This window comes from Chiroxiphia lanceolata, chromosome 2 (genome assembly GCF_009829145.1).
Source record: "Chiroxiphia lanceolata isolate bChiLan1 chromosome 2, bChiLan1.pri, whole genome shotgun sequence".
NCBI classification, from domain to species: domain Eukaryota; kingdom Metazoa; phylum Chordata; class Aves; order Passeriformes; family Pipridae; genus Chiroxiphia; species Chiroxiphia lanceolata.
The window spans coordinates 25,245,963-25,271,259 of NC_045638.1; the positions used below are offsets into that span (position 1 = coordinate 25,245,963).

Consider the following 25,297-nt stretch of genomic DNA (forward strand, 5'->3'; position numbering starts at 1 on the left):
CGAGAATACATTATCTGCTGTTGTAGTAGACATTTTGGTTAGAATTGAGACCATTTTTCTCTTTTTGCAGTTTTTCCCTTTTAATAATAAGTGCCTTTGCCCATTTTTGCTCATAGACTGTGGACAGGTCACTGAAGACTTTCCTAGAGGAGATGCAACCGAACCAATATGGTCAGGTACTGTACATGCAGATGGCTTGAATATCTTTTAATATTTAGTCTTATGCTGCACTTATGAGTTGATACTTTCTTTCTAATGACTGCTTTGGATGCTCTTGATTGTAAACTATTTTAACTTCAGGTTGCAAATAATCATGTATATAAAGTAAATTAATCAGTCACATTCTAAAATTATTGCACTTTTAGCTCTGCAATTCAGAAATTCTTTATTTCATTGTTCCTGAGTGTGTATTGTAACACAACAATGATTACTGTGCAATCTATAACCACAGTACCAGAAATTAGGTGCCCAAGAAAATTTTAGCAACTTTTTTTAAAAAAGAACTTTGAGTGAAGATTTTCAGTGCAATTTGACATCTAAGAAGAAAAAACTTAAAACTAACCTGATTGCCCACAGGGAAACAAAGTGTCTCTCTTATTCTGAAAAAGACAGTCATCCCTAAGGTTGGACTACCCTTCCCGTGCTGGTCTAACTGGAGCAGCCACCATAGGCCCTGTAAAATAGGCAGAAGAGCAGCTCTTGGGGTAAAGCTCAGCCTGAGTGCTCTCCTGAAAATGCTACCCATGGCCTATTTTTTTTTTTAATGAAGAATAAAACTTCTTTTACCTGTTAATTTCATTCACCTGTTTTAATGAAGTTGTCCCAGCTGCAGACACAAAGATGATGAGAGGCAGCATATGAGCACGTAAGGTGCAACTAATTCTTGGTTTTTTACAGGTGCAGGCTGCGTGAGGCCACCAAAGGGATCCCAAGGCAGGCCAGGACTGCCAGGAGCCACAGGTAATGTTTTACCTTCCCTTTTGTTTCCCACATGCACTACTTTTGAGGGATATCTTGCCATATTGATGAAAGCTGAGCCTTAGCAGACAGCAAGTTTTAGTAATTACATTGAAGGGCAGTGTTAACCTGACTCTGACGGAGACATCTAAGTGTGCAGCCCAGCACCATTCCTGAGCTAATTCTGCCTTGGCTAATGAGTGGCAGCCATGAAACAGAAGACAGAAAGGACATAAAGGACAGCCCATATCTGAGCTTTTCTCCACATACAAGTAAGAGTATAGAGAGAGAGTCTATAGGTTTATTGGTAGAGAGAATACTGAGGTCTCTCAGAGCTGATGGACACCTCACAAGGAAAATACTGAGAGGAAACACCTCTGAGAGGAAAATACCATTCTCAGAGAAGGGTGATAAAAGGTTGTAATGGAGGACTGTGACACATCATTCTTACTGTTCCTCCACGAGTGATAGACAGAGCGCCCTCAGCAAATGTGAGTTTATGGTCTTTAACACAGCTCCATGTTGTGGGCCAGGCTGTCTGTCACAATGCTGTTGTGCTGTCTGTAGCCACACACGCCTTCCTTGCAGAGCTGGTCCCCCCTAGCCCAGAGGAGCCATCTGATGATCCTGGGCCTTCCCAATACTGACAGTTCCCCACCTCCTTCCAAGAGGAAGAGGAGGTGAGGGCAGAGTCTGAGGGATTATGTGGGATGGAATTGAGAGACACATGGGCAAGGTGTGCTGAGTGGTCATAATGACTGATTTGTGAGAAAGAACCTGTGACCAGCACTGACAGTTCCTATAAGCTTACATACTCCCAACCTAAGCAATAAAGCTGTTTTTCAGTAAATCCTTCTCATCACCAGTTGTAAAGATACTGACAAAAACCATAACTGGGTCCTTCAGAGTTTGAGAAATGTGAAATTCATGATGCATCTGTTCCTGTGCCCCTGTGCTTTAGCCAGGGTTGGAGATCTGGAGTATAAATTTTAAGGTCAAGCTTTTTTTTTTTTCTTTTTCAACACAAGTTTTATTATGGCATACATGGATTGATGGGTTGATTTATCTCAAACTAATGGATCTTAAAATGGAACATTTTATCTCTGTTGAAAGACGACCTGTGTTTTCTCAGTCCTAATGCCTGAGTTTGTTAGTGGAATCAATGCTTCTGAAGATTGTTTTCTTTGCCATTCTTGTAATTTTTTTCTAAGTATGATGATTTGTTTATTCTTTCGTTCTTATTAGCTTGAAGGTTTTTCTTTCAATGAGTACAGTCAGATTTAACTCCCAGCTGTAAGACTGCTGTAACACAAGTAATGCTGTGTTTCATATTTTGTATTCTTGATTAGTTCTCTAATAGATCTTTCTGTATCTTTGTCAGCTTATATGTTTTAGTAATTTTAAGATTTGTTTTTCATCCTCTCCCTCCAAAAACTAGAAAAGGCCTGTTGTTGAGCCCAGTGCAGAACTCTATTTTTAGCTGCATTTCAACCTGAGGCAGTTCTGGATCTGGAAACCTGTGAGGAACAGGACACGTTTTCATGGCTTCCTTTTGCCATAGCTGGTCAATTGAGTTTTTTGAAGCATCATTCCTACCTACATTCTCTGGACTGACACAAAAGCACCAACACCTCCTTTACACCATTTTGATTGTCTGCTTAGAGTAGACATGGTTTGCCCACAAGATTTCCCACCTTCTGTTCAGCAAGGATGGAGCTCTGCTATAGACAATCAAGTCTCTCAGTGTCCTGGGTGCTTGTGGCACACAGTATATAGAGCAAGGAGATGTCTTTATAGTTTCAGACTCTCATGTCCTTGTGTTCCTTTGAAATTCCTGGCAGCACACTCAGCTCACCCTAAGTTACATCTTGGTTATTCAGGAGTCTCAAGACCTACATAATTGCTGTTGAATAAAATTTTTTAAGCTGTTTTCTGTTTCAAACATACAACTAAAGTGCTTGCAAACTAAACAATGGCCTAAAACAAAAACTTTTTCTCTCTGCTGTTGGGCACACTGTGTCAACATCAGCTAACATCACATAATGAGTTACTGAAATATGTGGTAAGCAGTGGTTATATTGTCCATTAGCCTTCTTTCTTTTACATGGCTTTTTAATTAGTGCAATACTGAACAGAATGAATGAAAGTCAGTTATTGCAGATGGGAAACAAGACTAAGATGCTGTTTGGGTAAGAGACACATTAGAATTTTTCATTGAAACTGGAAAGCCTAGGATTTTCCTTTTAATTTCTTTCTGAGAAGTTATTTCTTACATAAGGGAGAGAACAGTCCTGTACAGCACTGCAAAATGCTATTCACACTGCATTGGCTGGTTATGTGCACCTTATTTCTGATGTTTTTAAGAGTTTCCTTCTCTCCTTGTCAAACAGTAGCTCAAACTACAAATAATCATGGTTAAATAATGGAAATTCAGAAAACTAAAGTGGAAAAAAGTATCAAAATTCAAGTGATAGTTTCCGTGATTTGTCATAGTTGGGAATGGAGAGAAACTTGCTTTCAGCATAATAAATAAATTCATGGTGATGCTAAGCAACCACACTTGAAATGTTAAAGCATGTTGTTGACCTTCAGGCCTGAGCTGTGAACTTTTAAAGTTCAAAGTGCTGGGGAGGGGAGGGGCAAAAGCATTCCACAGGAATTATTTACAAAGAACTTTACCAAAAAGTCTTGATCTTGGAATACAGTGAATCAATGAGACTCACGTAATAAACTGTTACATGGAAAAAAATATAATTTTTGAAACATAACAAAGGAATCCTACAAAATGCTTGCAAGTTTTGAGATGCTGAGAAACAGTAATATTTGCCCTTACTGAAATGTTAAATACTGTATCACAAGGAAGCGAGGTCTCATTTTACCTGTTAGAAGACAACTCGGTATAAACACTTTTTCAGGGCACAGCCCTTCTTTACTACGGAATCTCTAGACCTGAAGTGTTACAATTATAGTAAGTAGGCTAGTTAATTTGTATTTGGTTTCTAGTACGATTAGCTCTAACCTTTAGCCTTACGTTTCTGTTTGCGGTTATCTAAACCAGTCTGCTCTTGTTCTATAATCAGTTTAGCAGGGAAGGGAAAAATTTGTTCCTCCTACAGTATCTCATCTGTGCCCGCTTCTGTGAACATTATTCTTTGACATTGCCTTTTGACCTTGAGCTAAAAGTCTTAATTTACAAAATATTAAAAGGTTTCAAAAAGTCTGTGAGACAAATTATTTTCACCATAGTAGTTTCCATATCATTAGTCTTTAAGTCAGGTTAATCCATGTTTGTAAAAACACTTAGCCTAGATTTTGGTCCATGTTTGAATGTCTTGAATACTTCTAAGGAGCTACAGTATAGTCCCATTAAATCTTTTAAAAAGCTTCATCTTTACCTCCAGAAACACATTATGATGATATTTACTACTACATTTTCTTACATTATATGCACATTTCTCTTTTGTTTGTTCACATCACACTTTCTTACTTCCTTTTATATAATTTAGGTGCAAAAGGTGCAAGAGGATTCCCAGGTGATCCAGGTCCAATGGGTTTTCCAGGGCTAAATGGTACACGAGGTGATCCAGGTCGGGAAGGATTCCCAGGTCCCCCAGGTATCTTGAAATAATTAGTCATTCTTTATATATTTTTGACCTCTTTGCTACAGTACTGAAGCACAAAAACTTGTTTCCAGATACGTTTTTATTTCTCTTCTACCTTCAGTCACTAAGCTATTAGACATAGCTGCTACTTTTCAAATCCCAAATGATTTCCTGCAACTACTATAGTGCTAGAAAGTGACATAGATGTCAACCTGCCTTATAGTACAAAATTATAAATGTGACAGTAAAAATTTATGAAATTCATGTCAAAAAAAATCAATAACAAGATATTTCAGATTCCAAATAGATTTTACTCATAATGATGATGCAGAAAGGAAGAAAATAATAACATTAGTACTTCTATTTAACTCTTTCTAACATTAGTATAAATGATACTGCACATATCAAAGGTGGACTACTAGCTACTCACCTTGTGCATAGGCAGCTCTGTACCCAAAGTGTTTTGCAAGTGTCCAGTGCCTGTCAAATTTTATGCTAGTGTGTAATAGGTACAGATTTTTTAAGTCCCAAGGCTTGTTTATCTCTTCAGAGGTTTCAGGATGTCCAAGATACATCAACTCAAGACACATCAAGACACATATATCTGTTCATAGATAGTAAGTCAAATGAGCCTGTATGTGTGTGCCACTACACACACATATAAGCTGCAGTGGGTATATATGTTCATGTACCATCAGTCAGTCCAGCAAGAATTACCTCCAGAAACTACCACTTCCCTGGTAGTTGACCAGGGTAATTTCATCACAGAAATGGACAGAGGGATTTTTTTTTCTGTAGCACAATACAGAAGCCATTGATGCAACGTAATCTACAAGCTCTTTAGAAATTCTTTTCATCTTATCTATTTTCAAAGTCCTAAATCCTCACAGATTCTGAAGTGCTGAAAACTTTCCCAAATCCAGTGCCAGGTGCTGCTTCACCCTCATGGGGCTTCGCAGCACATGGCCTGATAGACGAGACTTATCTATAGCACCTGTAGCAGCAAAAGAGAAGGAAAAAGAAGAGTTGATGCATGCCCTGGTCAGGGCAAGGACTGCATAATAAAACATGGTTCTATGCAGCATAGGGAAGGACCATGAACCTGTATTTCCCCTGCTAAACTCCACAGAGTGCTCTAAATGCTAAATTACAGCTCCTATATCATATGGCTCCCAGAACACAGGGACCAATTTTCTGCAGTCTTTTGGACACAGGGACCAATTTTCTGCAGTCTTTTGTACTGTCTTTCACCAGTGCTTGGACTCAACTTCCAGTCCAGGTCCAGTTTCCTAGTCCACAAGAAGCCTTTCACCTGTCACTTGTGGTAAAAAGAGGGCATTATAATGGTATATCTAGGATTTGAACTCCATTTGTAGTGAACCCTGTGATCCCTAGTCCCTATTTTATTTCAGGTTTTACTGGACCCAGGGGAGACAGAGGTCCAAATGGTCTACCTGGACTTCAGGGACACCCAGGCCTTACAGGAAAATCCGGAGCTCCAGGAGCACCAGGACCAAAGGGCCTTCCTGGTGATGTTTTTGGAGCACCAGCAGGTTCCCGAGGGGATGTCGGGCTCCCTGGCTTCCCAGGACTGAAAGGTGCACCAGGAGATCAAGGAGTACCAGGAATTAGAGGTAACAGCTTCTTCAAATAAAGAAATGCTTGAGTAAGAGTGTGATACAAATGTCAAATTACAAGGATGTGAGAGTACTAAAAGACCATATTAGGAAGTGCCAGAGGTTCCCAGCTGATTGGAAGCTGGCAAATGTTGTCCTGATTTTCAAGAAAGGAAAGAAGGAGGACCCTGGAAATTACAGGCCTATTAGTCTCACTTCAATGCCTGGTAAAGTTATGAAGAAGATTATTCTGGGAAGTATTGAAATACAGCTGAAAGACAATGAAGTCTTTAGTCACAGCCAGCATGGCTTCATGAAGGGCAAGTCCTGCTTATCTGACCTGATTTCCTTCTATGACAAGACAACCCACCTAGTTGATCAAGGGAAGCCAGCTGATGTAAACTTTTTGGATTTCAGTAAAGCTTTCAGTACTGTCTCTCACAGGATCCTTCTGGGCAAACTGTCCAGCACACAACTGGATAAACACATCATGTGGTGGGTGAGCAATTGGCTCACAATTCAAGCACAGAGGGTAATAGTGAATGGGGTAACATCAGACTGGTGACCTGTCACTAATGGGGTTCCACAGGGCTCCATCTTGGGCCCTGTGCTCTTCAACATCTTCATTAATGACTTGGATGCAGGACTGGAAGGGGTGCTAAGGAAGTTTGCGGATGATACAAAACTGGGAGGAGCTGTTGATTCCCTCAAAGGCAGGGAGGTCCTGCAGAGAGACCTTGACAAATTAGAGGACTGGGCAATCACCAACCATATGAAGTTCAACAAGGGGAAGTGCTGGATTCTGCACCTGGGATGGGACAACCCTGGATGTTTGTACAGACTGGGAGATGAGATGCTGGACAGCAGTGCCACAGAAAGGGACCTGGGGGTTCTGGTCGATGGCAAGTTGAATATGAGTCAGCAGTGTCCTGGCAGCCAGGAGGGCCAACCGTGTCCTGGGGGGCATCAGGCAAAGCATCCCCAGCTGTTCGAGGGAGGGGATTGTCCTGCTCTGCTCTGCCCTGAGGCGGCCTCACCTTTAACGTTATGTGCAGTTTTGGTCACTTTAATATAGGAAAGATGTTAAGCTATTAGAGAGTAACAAGAGGAGGGCAACGAAAATGGTTAAGGGCCTTGAGTGGAAGCCGTATGAGGAGCAGCTGAGGTCACTTGGTCTGTTCAGCCTGGAGAAGAGGAGACTGAGGGGAGACCTCATCACAGTCTACAATTTCCTCATGAGGGGAACAGGAGAGGTAGACGCTGATCTCTTCTCTGTGGTGACCAGTGACAGGACCCAAGGAAATGGCCTGAAGCTGTGTCAGGGCAGGTTTAGGTTGGATATTAGGAAAAGGTTCTTCACCAAGAAGGTGGTTGGGCACTGAACAGGCTCCCCAGGGAATTGATTACAGCACCAAGCCTGACAGAGTTCAGGAAGTGTTTGGATGATACTCTCAGGCACATAGTGTGATCCTGTGCAGGGCTGAGAATTGGACTCAATGATCCTGATGGATCCCTTCCAGCTCAGCATATTTTATGATTCTGTGATGACCCCAGTATCAATTCCCAGTGTCTTATGATCTCCCATCCTTCCACATCTGTGTCAACTGTTATCAATAAGCCTGGCTCCTCCAAACACCTTCTGGAGATACATTGCTTATGCCCTGAGTGGAAGTGAGAAAGAAGTAGTAATTGTGTGACTAACTCAAAGCAAAGGAGTTTGTCACAGGAACTGGTTTTGGATATTCTTCTCATGATTTTCTATACAAATAAATAAAGCATCCTCTTCCCTGAGTTATTTGAAGCAAGGAGAGCTGGTTTCACCTTCAGTAGAGCTCCAGAGTGAAGGAAAGGGATGAAAGCAACTCTGTGGCACTTCACAACTTTGAGAAAAAGCAGAAAACATTATTAACCCTCTGAAAAGGGGAAGAAATTCAAGGCAAAACACTGATTGAAAACAAAAAAAATTAGTGTGACTTTGCACCCTCTTTGTAAGCTTTTCTGTAGAACAAAGCTTACAGTAATAACAAAAAATAAGTACAGTGAAAACAAAAAGTGTTACCAGTTTGTCTATTCTTGATTTATTTTACAGTTCTGACAGAATGGGTCCACATGGCATGTGAATTTTTATATGAGTTATAAATTTTTTTCATTTTATAGGAAATGGCTAGGGATTGCTTTATGTCATCTGTGCCACTTTCAGAATAGGAAACTGAAGTCTGTGTTCTGTTTTTGAGAAAACTCACTTTAAGTGATTGCAGTTATAAAGCTCACTTGCCATATAAAGTTATCATGTCTAGGCTTCGCGAATGAAGATTTGGGAAGGGCTCTACCCATGTTTGTTGCAAGCACGTTGGTGGCTAAAAAGGCCAATATGAGATAGACATGTCCGATTGCAAAAGGCACAGCAGAAAGACTCCTTAGGTGGTATATTCTGCAAGGCACGATTCTTTCTGCGTTGTCTTTTCTCCTCGAGAGTGATCCTGCGTGCTTTCTCAAAGTAAACAGCAGCATTATAGATAGTGTGTCTCCAGGCCTCCCGATTGGAGGCCAGAGTAGACCAGTTATGAGGCTGAGATGTTGTTTCAGGGAGTCCTTGTATCTTCTCTTTGGGGCTCCTCTCTTGTGGCAGCCAGTGGCAAGTTCACCATAAAGCAGGATCTTAGGGAGGCAGTGGTCCTTCATCCTTGAGACGTGCCCTGCCCAGCGCAGCTGTGTTCTCAGCAACATGGCCTCAATGCTTGTGATTGCTGCTTGTTCTAGAACAGATGTATTGGTCACATAGTATATAAAGTTATAAGTTGAGCCAATGGACCTACACTAATGTAAAACCTAATAAAGAGAAGCAGATCCACTTGACCTGGATTTTAAATGCCATGTACTACTTGTATGTTGCTACTTCTCCAACCTGAATGAAAAGCAGGCATTAGCTTTTAAAACTTGAGACCTCATTTGCTTTTATAAGGTAGAGACATAGAGACAAATTTTCACCTAGTGCATTAAGTCATGTGGAATCAGGGCCTTTTTGATAAGGAATTTCTATGACTCTTATAACAATGCTTTGTAACAATGCTTGTTATTTCTGAGCAATAACACAAAACACACTGTCTGCCTTAAATGTTACTATTCCTGCCTATAACGTTTTAGAAAAGATACATAGCATTATTTCAGTGGTTCAGTCAGCTGCTTGATTCAATGCTTACTAAGATATATGCGATAGAGAGATCAGGTATTACAGAATTATTTGAATTAAAAGTGAAAGAGACCTGCTCCATCTGTATCCACCTGGTGCCAAATTGTTACCATTCATTTGAAAGAGCCAGTCAGCCTTTCTGATTAAAATATTGAGATGGTAATGTCAATTATTTTAAAACTGATGAGCAGTCCTTTAATTTGCTTTTCCTGTTCTCACTGAATTTTCAAAGGAAAAACACACCCTGAAAGATTAGTGCATGCTCAGAAGAGATATGTAAAGATAAGCTCTCTAGATATGTATGATCTCTAATGCATGATTATGGTTTTTAGGAGCGGATGGTAACCCAGGTTTGCCAGGACCAAAAGGAGATCCAGGGCCGCAAGGTCTCCCAGGTTTGATGGGATTACCAGGAACACGAGGAACACATGGATTCCCAGGTCCACCAGGAAATCGTGGGCCAGATGGTGGGCCTGGCTCTCAAGGACCTCTTGGTGAGGAAGTATTGCTGTCCTGTGTCATTCCTCTTGCCAGTTCTCTGTGTCAGGGCACCTGTACAATTTTCACAGTGGAAAGTTAAGCTTGGGGCTGTGGGACACGTCAGGCATTAATTCCCAGACAGGGAAATGACCACAATAGTGCAGTCACTGTGATAGCAAATTGTACTGATGTCACACATGGGAAATAGGGGTGATGATAGTCCTCACTGGCAGAGCTACTGCTTTTCCATCTATAGCCACCTCCCAGAGCTTGCTGCTGGCAGACTGGGAATAGTCTTATGGAAGAGGGGCTTAATTGTTAAATTAAAGAGGGGGAGAAGTTCCTATTTGCAGTGGATGCGGAACCAAGCTGATAGCGAGACTGGTTCACATTGATGAGCTGCTTTATCTTTACAATCATTTCTGCAGTTCTTTGATGAAAAAAATTCCAATTTCCCACCTCAATATGGAGCTGGTAGGAGAGCAGTTTTCTCCCTCTTGAGCTACCTTGTATGAAATCATCATATACGTCCAAACACTTTTTAATCTCCCTGCTCTTGTGTTCACATGGCAGGTCCACCTGGTGCTAGGGGAGAAGACGGTGAGCAAGGTTTTCCTGGCCCTGTGGGTCTGAAAGGTCTGTCTGGTGACAAAGGTGAAGCAGGTCATGCGGGATTACCAGGCATACGTGGAGTGACTGGTCCCCCTGGCATAAGTGGAATGGATGGCTTTCCAGGAGATAAAGGTAAGCTCTGGACTGCTGCTTTGAAAAAAGTAATTGCTTAGAGATGAACCGGACACATTCTCTGATGGGTCTACCTCTGTTTAAAACAAAATAATTAGGATCACAGATTCCAAAATCACTGTCCATTTTCCCCTGCATTGTGCTTGGCACAACAGCTTGGCACAATGGTAGATTGTTATATTCAATCTATTTAGAAAAGCAATGGCTGTTTTATTTCTCATTTCAAAAAATAGAGTATTTACTCCTTTCTCTAAAAGTCTTTCCCTTGTCTTAGTCCCACTGGCGCTCAGTGAAATTTAGATGTTTCCCCAAACCTTGGCTTTAAAGTTTTTTAAAGCTGGAAGCTGTGAACTGAGCAATACCAGACACAAGACCTCGATGTTGACTTTTAACAGGATACTAATGTTATGTTGAGAAGGTGAGATTCTCACCTGCCAGCCGTGAAAACACTATGTATAATGCATTTTGCCTACACCACAGGAGGTTTCAAGTGGGTTCAACTCCATGTGAAACCAAGTTAAGCACAAAGGGGGTGCATGCTTAAAAATGCATGTTGCAATTTCATCAGCTGGAAAGACAGAACTTTTTTCCTGGGACAGCTCTGGAGTACTGATCAGCTCTCATTTGAGGGAAATTAAGATCCATTTGTTAGCATTACCCATCTTGTTTAGAAAAGAGTAGTAGGGGAATTTTTGCTGAGAAAAGGCCAGGCAGTCCTGGACCCATGAATTGTATCTCTACATGTAGTAGAACAGGCTGACTAAAAACCTTGTGTGGAACTGTGTATCTTTCTTTAGCTTATCTCTAGGAGAGGGGTTGAACTGATCTTTCAGAAGAATACACTAAGTTCTGGCCATCTCCACATTTCCTCTTGGCCAGTTGAGGCAGGTTAGTGTACTCCCAAGAGTACACTACCTCAGGAGCTCTACTACCTCTCAGAGAGCTTGGGTGCCTGTTCCAGAGCTGCAGAATGCTGTAAGCATCAAGGTACCCAAAAAATAGGTACTGTTGCACTGGAGTTTTTGTACCGTTTCAGTCATGTGTTGCTGGTTCACATTTACTTCGCTTGCAGAAATCTGAGTAAAGTAACAGTTCTTTTCCCCTTCTTTTTTAAAAGGTTCAAGAGGCTCACCTGGCATTGATGGTTTCAAAGGCATGACAGGCCTAAAAGGAAGGCCAGGCATCAAGGGAATCAAAGGAGAATTTGGCCCACTTGGGCCTCAGGGTGATAAAGGCTCACAGGGCGCACGTGGCTTCAAAGGTATTTGCTTATGGGTGGTACCAGCGTATTTGCTCTTCACATCTGCAGAACTATTTTACAAGGACATAAAGAAGATGCATTTTTCACATGGTAAATTTAGCTCAGACATTCCTCTAACTATTTCACACATGGGCCTCTGGCCAAGAGGCCTGGATTTTCGGCTCAGGGAAAGGTTACTTCTTTGTGAATCTCTACATTAAGGTTAAAGACAGACATATCATTATTCATCTGAACTCAGATAGTGGCACCTCTGGGCATGTGCAGAAGTCAACAAAGCCTTTTCCTGGGAAGTGTAAAGTGTTTGGGGGAAAATACTTGGATTTTGCTCCAGTTGCACTGTAAAGGCACTGAAATATTCAGAAAACAAGGCAATTAAATAGTTAAAAGTCACAAACATATCAGGTGATATCATCACCAGTGAAACGAACACTGTAACTCAGTCCTCTCTTCTTTGCATACAATTATCTTTATATGACTGTTTTGCCTCAAGGCTAAAATGTTCTTTCTAGGGACCCTAAGACTGGTATTTAAAAAAACCCAGTCATCTGCAGTTCAGAGGTTGCAGAACAGTGATCTCAGACACTCAGATAAGGTCTCAGCAAGAAGCAAGTGTGAAAGCAACCTCTCTGAAGAGAAGTGCAAATATACTTCTTGGTGAAGAAATACATAGTGCATAGTCATAGGAGACAAGTGTGGGTTACTGGCCTGTCTCTGTACCCCATAAAGAACTAAAGATAGTCATACAGTCTATGTGGGTCCTTTCTTCAAAACATTTACTGATGTCACCAGTAACCATAAAGTCAAGAAAATGAACAATATGACTGGTCACAAATCCAAACACTTTCTTTTGCCCAAGGCTTTTTGACTGAGAATTTCCCTTTCACTTTTCTGTGCTTTCTCCAGTGGATTTTTTTTGGATTTTTTTTGGATTTTTTTTATAAACCATGATTTTGCGTTTCTTTATAAACACATGATTCCTAACTGATCTGCTGAGAGCTAAATTATCTATCACAGAGGAGTCTGGTTCCTGCTCCCCAGGATTGTATGCACAAAAGTTTAACTCAGTTTTCATGTTTTCTTAAGTGTGACTGTTCCACTGACATGTATTGATTGACATGGGTTACTTTTTATGCAAGTGGATTTTCCGTAGCTTGTACATGGTGTGATTCCTGGGAATGGTCCCGCACAGGGCTAGGAGTTGGACTCAATGATCCTTGTGGGTCCCTTCCAACTCAGCATATTCTGTGATTATTCCTTTTTCCTAATTCACTCTTCTGTTCACTTTTCTAACCAGTGCTGCTGACTAGCTTTTTGTAACAGGTTGGTTTTTTTACCCTTTAGGTGACCGTGGGGATCAAGGCCCCCCAGGAGAACCCCCAAAACTCATGCCTAGCATGATGATGGAAGTTAAAGGTGAAAAAGGAGATGTTGGAGAAAGGGGCACAAAGGGATTCTTTGGCTTAAAAGGTCAGTGGTCACAGCAAAACAAAGCAAGCATATTCAGGGCTATCAATCGGTGCCTTTTCTTGGCTACCATACTAAATATTCCCTGCTCATTGTACCATAATGTTGCAGCCCCCCACCCCCAGCAAAGTCTCTGATACCAAAACTGAGCTTCCAGCTGCATTTCACAGTCACCCCTGAGGAAAGCTTTGAGGGGTGATGTCGTGTGTGTGTGTGTGTGTGCTGCATTGTGTAGCACATCATGGTGCCATGTTTCAAGAAGGCTGCTTGCAGGAAAACTTCTTACACACAAGGAACTACATGTGAGTTTTCCCTTATTTATTTTTCTTCTTCCCCTCCTGCAGGTAGCAAGGGAATGCCAGGTCTTCCTGGAAAGACAGGAACCCCAGGGTCCCCTGGGCATCCCAGCTACGTGGCTGGTGTGAAAGGGGATATTGGCGCAAAAGGGCTGACAGGTCTGAAAGGGTATCCTGGTCCTGCTGGCTCTCCTGGCATCAGAGGCTTCCCTGGCAGCACAGGAGTCAGAGTGAGTTCATGACCATGAGGGAATAAGGGTGTCCTCATACTGGCATTCAGTTTCTCTAAGTAGCGTTCACCCCTTGAAATTGTGCTGAACAACTACAGTGCAAAGATAATAATGCAATAATCATCGAATAAATAGATCAAATATTTTTGCTTGATCCCTCCAACATTCATTAAGCAGAGTAATTTCTTTTCTCATTGTGAAACATCCAAATTTCATGTACCATCTTTTTACCAATGAGGACCCAGGTGGTTCCTTCTAGTTCCTTGGTCCTGTTGCTGCTGCTGTTGGTAAAAATTATTCTCAATGCCGGCCTTACTTTTCTTTCTCCCAGGACTGATGGTATTACTGGCAAAAATTACTCACTACCACTCATCTATCAGTAGAAGAGTCTAAAAATCTTAGCTTCTAGAGGGTAATTCACTATTATTCACCTTGTCCACAAAATAAATTACACTGGAAGAAATAAACGCTTAGAAAAGGCCTTACAGTTGACTCACAAATATCATTTATTTAAGAGAGACAAAAACTGTATTCCTTTTTCAGGTAGCTCTGCTGTTAGGTTTCAGTAAGACTTTTTCCTAACCAAGGACTGCAGGACTGTTACAGTTTAACCCCAGCCAGAAACTAAGCCCCACACAGCCACTTGCTCAATTATCCCCTATACCCCCAGCAGGATGGGGAGAAGAGAGTTGGAAGGGTAAAAGCAAGAAAACCTGTGGATTGAGATAAGAACTTTAATAATTGAAATAAAATATAGTAACAATAAATAATAATAACAACAGTAATAATAATGAAGAGGAAAAGAGAAATGAGAGATAAATAAAACCCAAGAAAGACAAGTGATAGAAATGAAAACAATTGCTCACCACCAACTGGCTGATACCCAACCAGTCCCTCATCCCACCATCCCCCTAGACTTCATGCTGAGCATGACACCAAGTGGTGTGGGATATTAACCCTTGGGTCATTTGGGATCAGCTGTCTTGCCTATGTCCCCTCCCAACTCCTTATGCACCCCCAGCCTGCTCTCTGGTGGGGTGGGGTGAGAAGCAGAAAAGGTCTTGACCCTGTGTAAGCACTGTTCAGCAATAGCTAAAACATCCCTATGTTATCAACACTTACTAGCACAAATCCAAAACACAGCCCCATACTAGCTACTATGAAGAAAATTTACTCTGCCCCAGCCAAAACCAGCATAAGGACTCACTTCTATATGTGCATAATAGGATATCCTCAATTTCAAACTTAAGTCTTTGCAAACATTACTTGTCCTTTGGTTTGTACTGGTCTATCTTAACTGACCTGCAGCTCTATAAAGTACTACGGAAACTCAAAAATGGTAAATGTCATAGTTGTTTGGTTTTTTTAATATTTCCAAACTCTGCTGCTTGGAGGGTTGAATAAATCCTCAGCCTTGTTAACTGATACCTTTTTTCAATCATATGATAGGGAGAAAAGGGTATTCCAGGAATTTCAGGCCATTTTGGTACTCCTGGCTCACATGGAGAAATAGGTAAGTTTGTTCTCTTATCTGAGTGCTGTTTGTATTCATTACCCATCAAATACTTGACAGTAAATTCTGAAGTGTTTTAGTGGATCTTAAATCTTAAAGAGTCTTCATACAGTCTTACAGAATGTTATTGCAGATGTGGGAGGCTATGAAAAGGTTAATACTGTTAATTTCATGCAACCTGTACTGTCCAGGGATAAATCCATCCATGGCAGGGAGGGGGGCTGTTCTAGAAACTTTTTTAACTTTCTTTAACTTATTCCTTTTGTATTCTAGAAAGATAATAATTGCTGAATTTTGCCTCAGAAGTAGCAATTCCTTCAAAACAACAAGAAATAGTGTTTAAATTAAAGCCTTACCGCTCATGTGTTCATTTCTTCTTGAAATAGGTGATCGGGGAGATACTATAAACTTACCAGGAATGCCAGGCCTTAAAGGGGAAGTTGGTGTGCCAGGGTTAACAGGTATTAATTTCACAGTTGCTCTCTAGATGTATTTCTTTTCACATACTAAAGTCCACAGAGGAAGGGAGGAGGAGCTTACCACGGGCTTTTGGTGGCTCCTGAACTTGTGTCAGTGACCGTTCCTGGAGAGGTTCATCTTTTCTTTATTGAAATGAGTATGTGCTACATTCACCTCTTCAACTGAAAGTATAGTTATAACAGTAAACATCACATGCAACTACAGTAAACATTTCTATAAAATTTTTTGCCATTGATGATAAAAGGAGCAATATAAGGCCATGATTATGGAAGATGAGATAGCAAAATCTGGTATATTTTTGGTTGGGTTGGTTAGGTAATGTATTAAAATTTCCCTGCACATGCATAACATTTGAACATCAGTGTCACATTCCATATAATACGGGGAGTACTTTTAAAAACAAATTTAATGATGGTTTGGCCAGATGACTATTCATTCTTCCAGATTACGCAACTACCATGATGAGAAGAATGTCTTTATGTGGCAAGACCAGTACCCATTCAGTAGCCAAGTTCACATTATGCTTGTTAGCTTAGGATTGTATAGAGATTATTAAAATAATATACTGGTTTTGTGGTTTTCCAGGCATAAGAGGAGGCGTGGGACAAAAAGGTGAAGGTGGAGATCCTGGTTTCCCTGGCATTGAAGGCCTCAAGGGCACACAGGGTGACCCTGGTTCTGTGGGACAGGAAGGTAAAATATTCTTTTTAACACTCAAAAGAATGTAACAGTTTAAGAAGAGAAAGAAAAAAAAAACTAGATGCCTTGAAAGAAAATCATTAAGGTTTTTAACATGTTGATCATTCGGTTGGTGAAGAGCAGTGACAAGGATGTGGAATTCACAGTAGAATTTAAGAGGAGATGTCAAAAGCCTAACTCTGCTTCATACCAGTTTTTCCTTTTTTATGCCAACTATGTGTCCAGTCAAGTGTTGTGTTGCTGGCATACTCAGGTATTCTAATATTGTCACAATACTGTGAAGAAGTGGGCTTTTCAATGATCTTTTCTTCTATAAATGAAGTCAATATCCCCCAGGACACAGTTATAGAGCCTATGAGCCAGGCTCATGGGCCAGCTGTACAAGAGAAACCACGTCAGGTTCACCTGTGGCTGGATCATACACTCGGGGCTTCAGAACATGTCTTATTGCAGGAGGATCATGGAAGTGTTCTTTCAGAACAGTTGCTCCCCATATTACTCGTAGAGGGCTTCGAAACTCCAGCCAAGACTGGAGAGTTTTGATGGGTACCTCACCGGGAAACAGTCCTTGTCTGATCAGCTTTCCAGTCAGAAACGCAAAACAGGTGCAGCAGAAGGGGAAACTGAGGTGCACAGAGATGAAATTACTTATTGTGACTGGCAATAGAAGTCAAGTTATCATTTTAACAGGAGGAGCCCATTGTAATGAATTATTCTTTTATACTTTGTCTCTCCTACCTTTGCTCTCTTTAGTTTTCTTCCAGTTGGATGAGCAGTGCAGTGTCATTGGCATTAGGAAGGGAAAGTCTTTATTTTGCTGCCTGGGAGAATAAAGGTAGCACAAGTCTGTGTTTTGGGCCATTGGTTTTAAGGACACTCATAAGCAATGGTTCATTATTGTCACACAGGTTTGCCAGGACTCGTTGGCCCACCAGGGCAGCAAGGAAGCCCTGGGACGCCTGGATTTCAAGGTGAAAAGGGAACTCCTGGCTGGCCTGGCTTACCAGGACAAGCAGGTATTCATGTAGCTTTAGCTATTCAATTGTTTCAGTGTAAGCACTTGCTATTGTTTCATTGGTGTGAAGAAGAAGAAGAAAGGGGGCCTTTTGCAGTTCCATGTCGCAGTTTCCTCTACTAAATATTTATTCCTCATAAAGTCCAGGGGCATTAGCAAAGACACATGTGGTTGCTTTCTGATTTAAGGCTTCTGGTGTCTTCTCAGCTCACTTTAACTGCTGATGACCTCCTTCAACCAGGAAAATTTTCAAGAAACAAAAAAACCATTATTTGAAATGCAGCAAGGGTAGTGATATACAAGATGAGAATATCTAATGTGGCATTAGATAAAAAGCAACATATTTGTCTTAATCGTCACCAAAAACTGAATTGATCAAGAATAAATGACTTACAGCTTAGACAAAATTGTGCTATCAAAATGCAGGTGATAGTTTAAAATGAATCTGTTTGTATCACAGGATACAGAATCTCATCAGTTGCTACTTAATTCCTTAATATATTAAGTTAGCAGATTTTTTTCTGCCTTACAGCCAGAAATTACCCTGCTTTTATTCTTTATCTGAATCTGCATCAAAGCTAAGCTAATGTATTTATGAAGGCTACCCATATAGACAGTGAAGAGAGAGAACAGCCACTTATTTTTCTGATATTGAATTGTCCTCCAGAGCTCCAGCCACTGACTAGAGATATGTGTGTAGTTTTAGCATAATGCTTACCATTTTGACAGGTACAAATAGATGGAATAAAATTTACCTAAAAACAACAGTAACAGAAGCTATTAGACATTTTGTTAGGGTTTTGTTGGGGTTTTTTAAATGACACAATGAATTTCTCCTGAAGACAGCTTTATTATAACCACATTTAGAGCCTACAATTATGGCTTAATTGTCTTGGTTTGAGGATTTTGGAAAACTAAGTAGGTATTAAAAAAACTGTGGCGGCAAGACTGGAACTAATGGCATGCTACCAGACAGATCAGAGATATTTTAAAAAACACCTCCAGAATAATGAGTTTGTTGGACAATAACAGAATTTGCCAATCACAAAACCATGGTATGATGTATTTCATAATAAGTGTGTTGTAATTAATTAATTTGCATATAATACACCAGATTTTAATACAGAATAGTATTTATTCAAGCATTTGAATATTTTGCCTAGAAATTTATACAAACTCATAGAAACTATTATGATAATAATGAATGTTATTTTAAAACAGGCTTGCCTGGCTTAAGAGGAATCAGTGGACTTCATGGTTTACCAGGCACTAAGGGCTTACCAGGATCACCAGGTAAGTGAGACTCTTAGTGTGCCTGTTCATAGGTACAGCATCGTGTTGGCTGCAAGTTTGATTGGTGAGATCTTTGTAATGTGACTTAACTGTGCCCTCCAAAGCCCAGTGTAGATTCAGGCAAGCAAAGTCATACACAATGTGCTGCCCCACAGATGAATTAGAACACAACTTCAAATCATAACTTCTTTCCTCTCATAAAGTACAGGCCTCAAGGCTTTTTTTTCCCCTTATGAGCCTTTTTTTTTCAACGAACCATTAAATGACTCATGTATTTTGTAAATCCATATGGTCTATCCACGTGTGTTAGCATGCTGATGCGTTGCTACATGCAGAAACATTTCAGCTTTCCTCTTAATTTTGAACAACTCCACAACAGGTCCAGATGGGTACGGCTCTGCAGGTTTCCCAGGTGCAGTGGGGGACAAAGGAGAAGCAGGAGAGCCAAGCAGAGTGGAAGGCAGCCGAGGACCTCCGGGCCAGAAGGGAGACAGAGGTGTTCCAGGTTTGTATTCCTGAGAATGGGATCCACTTACTATTTGTTTCAGCTATGGGTGTTGGAGATGTCACAAAATGCAGTAGAGTGTAGACAGTTGTATAGGAGAACTCCCGAAGTCAGGGAGGTCACTGTTTGGAGTTTGTGCTGCAGCTCAGCCAGCCCTTGCTGAGAAGCAGCAATGTGTATTCCCCAGTGCTGGACAGTCCTGGGTCCTCCCAATGGTAGCAGCATCTTGTAGCACCCACTGAGCTCAACAAGCTGCAAATGCCAGAGTCTACTCTCAGCCATCAGGTCTCAAAATATTTTAATCAGATTCCAGTTACACAAACACTATGACTTTTCTTTCTTTCTTTTTGTTGCAAATCTATCAGTGCTCACCTTTCTCCTGAAAGCTTCGCTGTCCATCAGTGTGCCATTGTGCTGCTGACACCTCGGGGCTCTGTTTCCACGAACAGTGCTTTGCTGGCACCATCACCCCTCATGCAGTGTAACCATACATCCTTCCAGCTCTAACCCATCGAGCTGTTACAGGCTGCACTTACCTCAATAGGGGTCACCACCTGGTTTTCTTCCATCAAGAAGCCACCAGACTGATGTTGCAAACAAATAACTGATTACGGTTTTTTGGTTTTGTTTGGGTTTTTTTTTTAATTTTTCCAACATTTTGGCTCTGAAAGGATTAAGAAATGATATAGATATAAAACTTTACTGCCTTTTCCTGCTTGGTTCAATGGCTCATTCCTATTCTTTTGTGTTACACTTTATTGTTACTAACATGCTGTGCCATCTCAAACACCATTCAGAGGTTTATTATCAAGCATTGGAAGAAACAGCTTACCTCATTCAGGTAAGGTACATCATTTGTCACAATTAAATATTATTATTTTCATTAAAATTAATAAACAAAAGGGGTCTTTTGGCTTCCTGACAAATCTACTTAAAAGAATAATCTATTATTGGTGGGTCAGATTTTTGGCCATTTAACGATTTTTTTGATCTGTAGAGAACTTCTTGGATTCAAACTTTCTGTTTTAACTGACCCCCAAAAATGCTAAGTGTTTGTGAGCCCTGACTCTGCAGGCACCGAAGAACAAAGCTGCTTTCTTACCTGCTGCAGTATACCTAGGATATTTTGAGTACTTCCTATATTGAAATAATATGTTACCCGGCAGACACAAGATTATTAGCATTCCACACAGTAAGTTGTAATTAGCTATCCAGAGAGCTTTGGCAGAGAACTAGTATTTGGTTTTTTTAATAAAAACTTCCACAACTTCCACAACGTCATCCGAAAGAAATAAAACAAAAATCAGTGGGAACTGTATGTTTTTTCCATTTTGAAAATCCCATTCTTTATACTTAGTCTAAAGTGAGTCCTTTTAATTACAACTGTACATTTTTCCTTGCAGTACTGATTATTTCTTCTCTTTCTTTCAGGAGTCCCTGGACCGTTTGGTATTCCTGGGCAGGAAGGATTTCCAGGGCCTCCTGGGATTTCAAATATATCAGGATATCCTGGTGATAAAGGCTCCCCAGGTCTAGATGGAGTGCCAGGTAATTCATGCCTTGTTCCCCTCAAACAATAAAATATTAAGTACAAGGTTGTGCCCTCAGACTACAATAGAAGATTAAGTACTGGGTTAACAACAGCAGTCGTTATTTCTGTCTCGATTAATTAAAACAGTCCTATTAAATACAACATTAAAGTGTATGAATAATTGTTGGACAGAACTAGTGGTACATAAGATTATAGCAACAGACCTCTTGAAAGCAAAAGGCAGTTCCTCCGAGTTGTCCTGATAGGTTTGATTTTCATGCAAATAGCAGATTTAATAATCCAGAATTCTCTTAAGAATTTTCAGAAGCATTATGCTAATCTACTACTGTGAAATCTGAGGTCTGTGGCAGACTTACAAGTCTATAGAATATTTTCTTAATCATTTACAGAATTCTTCTATGTGAAATGACCATGCAAACTAAGTTACACTGGGAAGCATTAGCTCTTCCCTCTAAAAGTCCCTGATATGAGCCTGCCTCTCTCACACATAGGCATACATCTTGCATTCGTATCCACATGTAATCCAACTTTGAGAGGCAGCACGAGAGTTCCCCACTTAAAACCGTAGTTAGTAAGTCACTCTCTCCTCAGAACAAGGTCCAAATGTCTTATAAGAAGCAGAGGTAACTGAAGAGAGACCTGTCAGGTTTAGCCTCAGGCAATATGAAATTCTAGAAAAAGAAGCTGTTCCCATATTTCCCAAGACAGCATGAAGTACTTACTTGGTTCCAGATGTTCAGCTGAAGCACTAAGATACATGGAACAGTAAGTCTTTGGCTTATTTACCACCTGGCACTGAGTCAGGTACTCACTGCTCTCTAATTTCTCTCTAGTTACTTGGAGAATTTAGGATGAAGCAAGGAGGCACACAGTGAAGTGAGGCATTTGCTGGAGGAAGGAATAGCTCATTGTAGACTGTACCGCAGCAGGCACCACACTGCTGCTGAAATCTGGCTTGAATTGACACTGTGCTTTGTGGGTCCTTCATGTTCTTATTTCTCTGCCACTGGTGAAGAAGGGTATGCCAGCCTGAGAGCAGGAACAGGAGTGCTGAATAAGTCTATTGGGGAGCTAAACATTTGTTCCCTCCTGAAATTAAGGAAATAAAACCTGGTGGGATACAGTTAGATAGTTCTGTTATTTTCCTCTGTGCCCAGGTTTTAAGTATAAGCAGATTACAAACTATATATCCTCTAAACAGGCTATCCAGGACCACAGGGGCAGCCTGGAATGCCTGCTCCACCGGGAAGCAAAGGAGAAAGTGGACAAATAGGTATGATCGGAGAAATTGGCCCAAAGGGAAGCAGAGGTGATCCTGGATTAGCAGGGAGACCTGGTGTTCCTGGATTCCCTGGACCAAAAGGTAAGGATGGGAAATGCTGATCTTGGCCGGGAGCAGTGGAGCCCCCTATGCTACAGCAGCTTAATTACCATGACTTTTGCACTCACTCGATCTGTGTTAAAATGCAGTAATGCCACCTGTCATTTTGCATTAAAGGTCGTAAGGGTGAACAAGGTGTCATTGGCTTTATGGGCACCGTCGGATTTCCGGGTGATTTAGGACCTATTGGACCCAAGGGGGATAGAGGAGTAACTGGTAAGTAAGTACAGTCAGATGTGTGACTCCTTTCTTAACCACTCATTTTTGCAGCTGATCTAACTGGCCCTGCTTTGAGCAGGAGGTTGAGCTGGGTGACCTCCAGAGTCCTCTCCATCCTCCATGACTGTGTGAATCCTGGCAAATTCCAGTGGACAGATGCCTGAATTTAACATGAGTAAACAATTTTTTGCCATTATGAATTTAATTTGTTTGAGGTGCCAACTCCAGAGACACTTTCGGGGTTAGAAAAAAAAGAGAAGAATTTCTGATCTAAACAAACCCTCCAGAGTAGACATACTGAACATATAGAAAGACCTTTAAAATCCTTCACTCCATCATGTATTTGTGTCTCTTGAAGCCCACCAAAAGATGGTGCTGCACTTCAGAGAGCTGTTGGCTGTTTGGGTGGAACTTCCCAGCACCCTATGTCATAAGTGAAGGAGTAGTAGCATCATTCATTTCCTTCTGCTTATCTGTATACTGTCCAAGAGAAAACAATCTCTTGGAGATTATCACGTACTTGGAGATGGTCTCATCTTGGAGATCCCATACTCACACACATTCAACCAACATAATATAGCTGCTATACCCAAAGTGGTGAGTTGCAGACAATAGTCCCTCTCATACATATGCAGCTACGTGAGAGCAACATATCTGTGGATGAAAGCACATAAAGAAAAAATACAGGATAGTTGGGTTTTTCTTTTAATCAAACTATCTCATCTTGCTTCTAATCACAGGCTTCCAGGGACCTCCAGGCTCTCCTGGGCTGCCCCCTCTTCCTCCAAGGCTGGTGGCTGAGCAAGGTTCACCAGGTCCCCGTGGAAATATAGGACCTCCTGGAAGCCCAGGAGATATGGGACCTCAGGGTCCACCAGGGGATCCAGGTAGGAATTGCACACTCAGACTGAAAGCTCAGTTCCCCTGAGGAGAGTGGGGCCACCAGAGTAATGCTTTGACTCTCTTCTACTTAAAATTCTGTGAGGAATTCTTCAGAAAGGAGAGTCAACTGACTCAAGCTGGGGCTTTGGCTTTCCTCCTCCTCTTAGCATTCAGAAAATAACCAAACGTTCAGAATATAACCAAAATGGGAGAAAACTTTGGCAATGCTCACATAGCCAAAGCAACCTCAGATATGGATCTCGCTCAAATCAAGACTGAACATCTTGGGTGTAAATCTGCACATCGTTGTGGGCATGCTGTCAGCCCAGGGAATTATGTAGTGTTAGTCATGTGTGGACCCAATGCACTGCACCTCTTGCTATGAGCCTCATCAGAGATGAATGGAACCAAGAGTGAAGGAGTAGGGTTGTGGGGTTCATGTAGTCTTTCTTGATCCCAACAAGCTTTTCCAGTGAAGTTAGTGCTTTTTTTGCCTGAGCAAGCATGATAAGATCCTGCCTTTAGTGTAAATTAGTAAACTTGGCAGATAGGACCAAATGTACATAAGTGCATGTTAAAGTGGGTAGCATGTTGATAATCTCTGCAGTCACTGTGCTTATAACCATTGTTGTGCAAGGTTTCAGAGGTTCACCTGGAGAGCCAGGACTCCAAGGCAGGGGTGGTATTCCAGCTCCTCCCGGCTCCAGAGGTGAACAAGGAGGAGCAGGATTTCAGGGTCCAGTGGGATTTGAAGGTAAGAGGTATCACATGACACTTCTTCCCTTTTCCCATTTCACTGCAATTGCTCTGTAGTTACTGTAGTCACTGGAAGGAGAGAAGAGGAGGGGAAGGGGGAGAGAGAGAGAGAGGAGCAGATTGTGAAGTTTCTGTTGTTATAGATACTTCACAAAGCACAACCTTTAACAGTTATCTTAAAGCAATATTTTCAGAATAAATTTTGATAGATGTAGATGTCTAATCACTTGTGAGTTTGTTTTGATCTGAGTGTATTTTTATATTCTCTTTAAGTATTTTCAGTGTAGTGTTTTACTAACAGTTACATTCGTGGAAATGAATGGCTAGGTAGGTGATATGTGGACAGATGAAGTTTAAGGGAATGTATTTGTAAAAGAAATACCTGTGTCCTTGTCAAATCAAAGAGCAGAACTATTACTATCTTAATTAGCTAAGTACATAGAGAAAAAGGTATTTGCAGAGCATAGTTTCAAGTGAATGAATCAAATGCAAGCAATTCAAAAACCACTGGTTAATCTTGGAGTAAGAAAACATTTTAAAAGAAAAATATGCTTATCTGTATTGTACTAAGTATGCTCAAATTAATCAGAATTTTATTTGTGACGTTCCCTAGCTCTGACATCATCTTAGAAACCAGGGAGCCTGATCCAGCACCAATCTACTTCAAAAACAGCTGCTGTAATCCTAGAACTGCAGCTCCTTTAACAATAATTTACCATAAGAAGAGGCATCATGCAATTAAGCTTTATTCATCAGCAGCTTAGCTGGAATATCAGCTATCATCAGATCATTTGTGGGAGCACCAACTAAGCTGCATTCTTTCTTTTACCCCCTGTTCTAAGGTCAGCCAGGCCGCCCCGGTAGCCCCGGGCCACCAGGCATGCCGGGTCGCAGTGTTAGCATGGGCTACCTGCTGGTGAAGCACAGCCAGTCTGATCAAGAGCCAATGTGCCCAGTTGGCATGAACAAACTCTGGAGTGGATACAGCCTGCTGTATTTCGAAGGACAAGAGAAAGCACACAACCAGGATCTAGGTATGTACAGATATTGCTGGCAGCAGCCTCAATTCCAAAACTGGGACTTCAGCAAACAGGCTTAGGAAACATCAAAATGAGAAGATAAAAACTTCATGGCTTCATAGAGTGCCCCTGAGAGAGCTCCT

General features: G+C 41.2%; 1 protein-coding gene across 3 annotated transcripts in view; it reads left to right on the forward strand.

The window, feature by feature from the left end:
* The window catches only part of COL4A2 (collagen type IV alpha 2 chain), a 143,878-nt gene that overhangs the window by 113,933 nt on the left and 4,648 nt on the right, over positions 1–25,297 (forward strand). For all 3 annotated transcript variants that reach the window (XM_032680321.1, XM_032680319.1, XM_032680322.1), the window contains 21 exons: positions 117–176; positions 898–960; positions 4,464–4,571; positions 5,972–6,193; positions 9,698–9,859; positions 10,419–10,589; positions 11,707–11,850; positions 13,192–13,317; positions 13,659–13,840; positions 15,290–15,353; positions 15,740–15,814; positions 16,419–16,526; positions 17,441–17,548; positions 18,769–18,840; positions 19,220–19,345; positions 20,777–20,893; positions 22,099–22,260; positions 22,396–22,494; positions 23,238–23,384; positions 24,017–24,133; positions 24,978–25,169. In XM_032680321.1, coding sequence (XP_032536212.1) covers positions 117–176; positions 898–960; positions 4,464–4,571; positions 5,972–6,193; positions 9,698–9,859; positions 10,419–10,589; positions 11,707–11,850; positions 13,192–13,317; positions 13,659–13,840; positions 15,290–15,353; positions 15,740–15,814; positions 16,419–16,526; positions 17,441–17,548; positions 18,769–18,840; positions 19,220–19,345; positions 20,777–20,893; positions 22,099–22,260; positions 22,396–22,494; positions 23,238–23,384; positions 24,017–24,133; positions 24,978–25,169 — 2,625 coding nt within the window. The remainder of the gene's footprint in view (positions 1–116; positions 177–897; positions 961–4,463; positions 4,572–5,971; positions 6,194–9,697; positions 9,860–10,418; positions 10,590–11,706; positions 11,851–13,191; positions 13,318–13,658; positions 13,841–15,289; positions 15,354–15,739; positions 15,815–16,418; positions 16,527–17,440; positions 17,549–18,768; positions 18,841–19,219; positions 19,346–20,776; positions 20,894–22,098; positions 22,261–22,395; positions 22,495–23,237; positions 23,385–24,016; positions 24,134–24,977; positions 25,170–25,297) is intronic.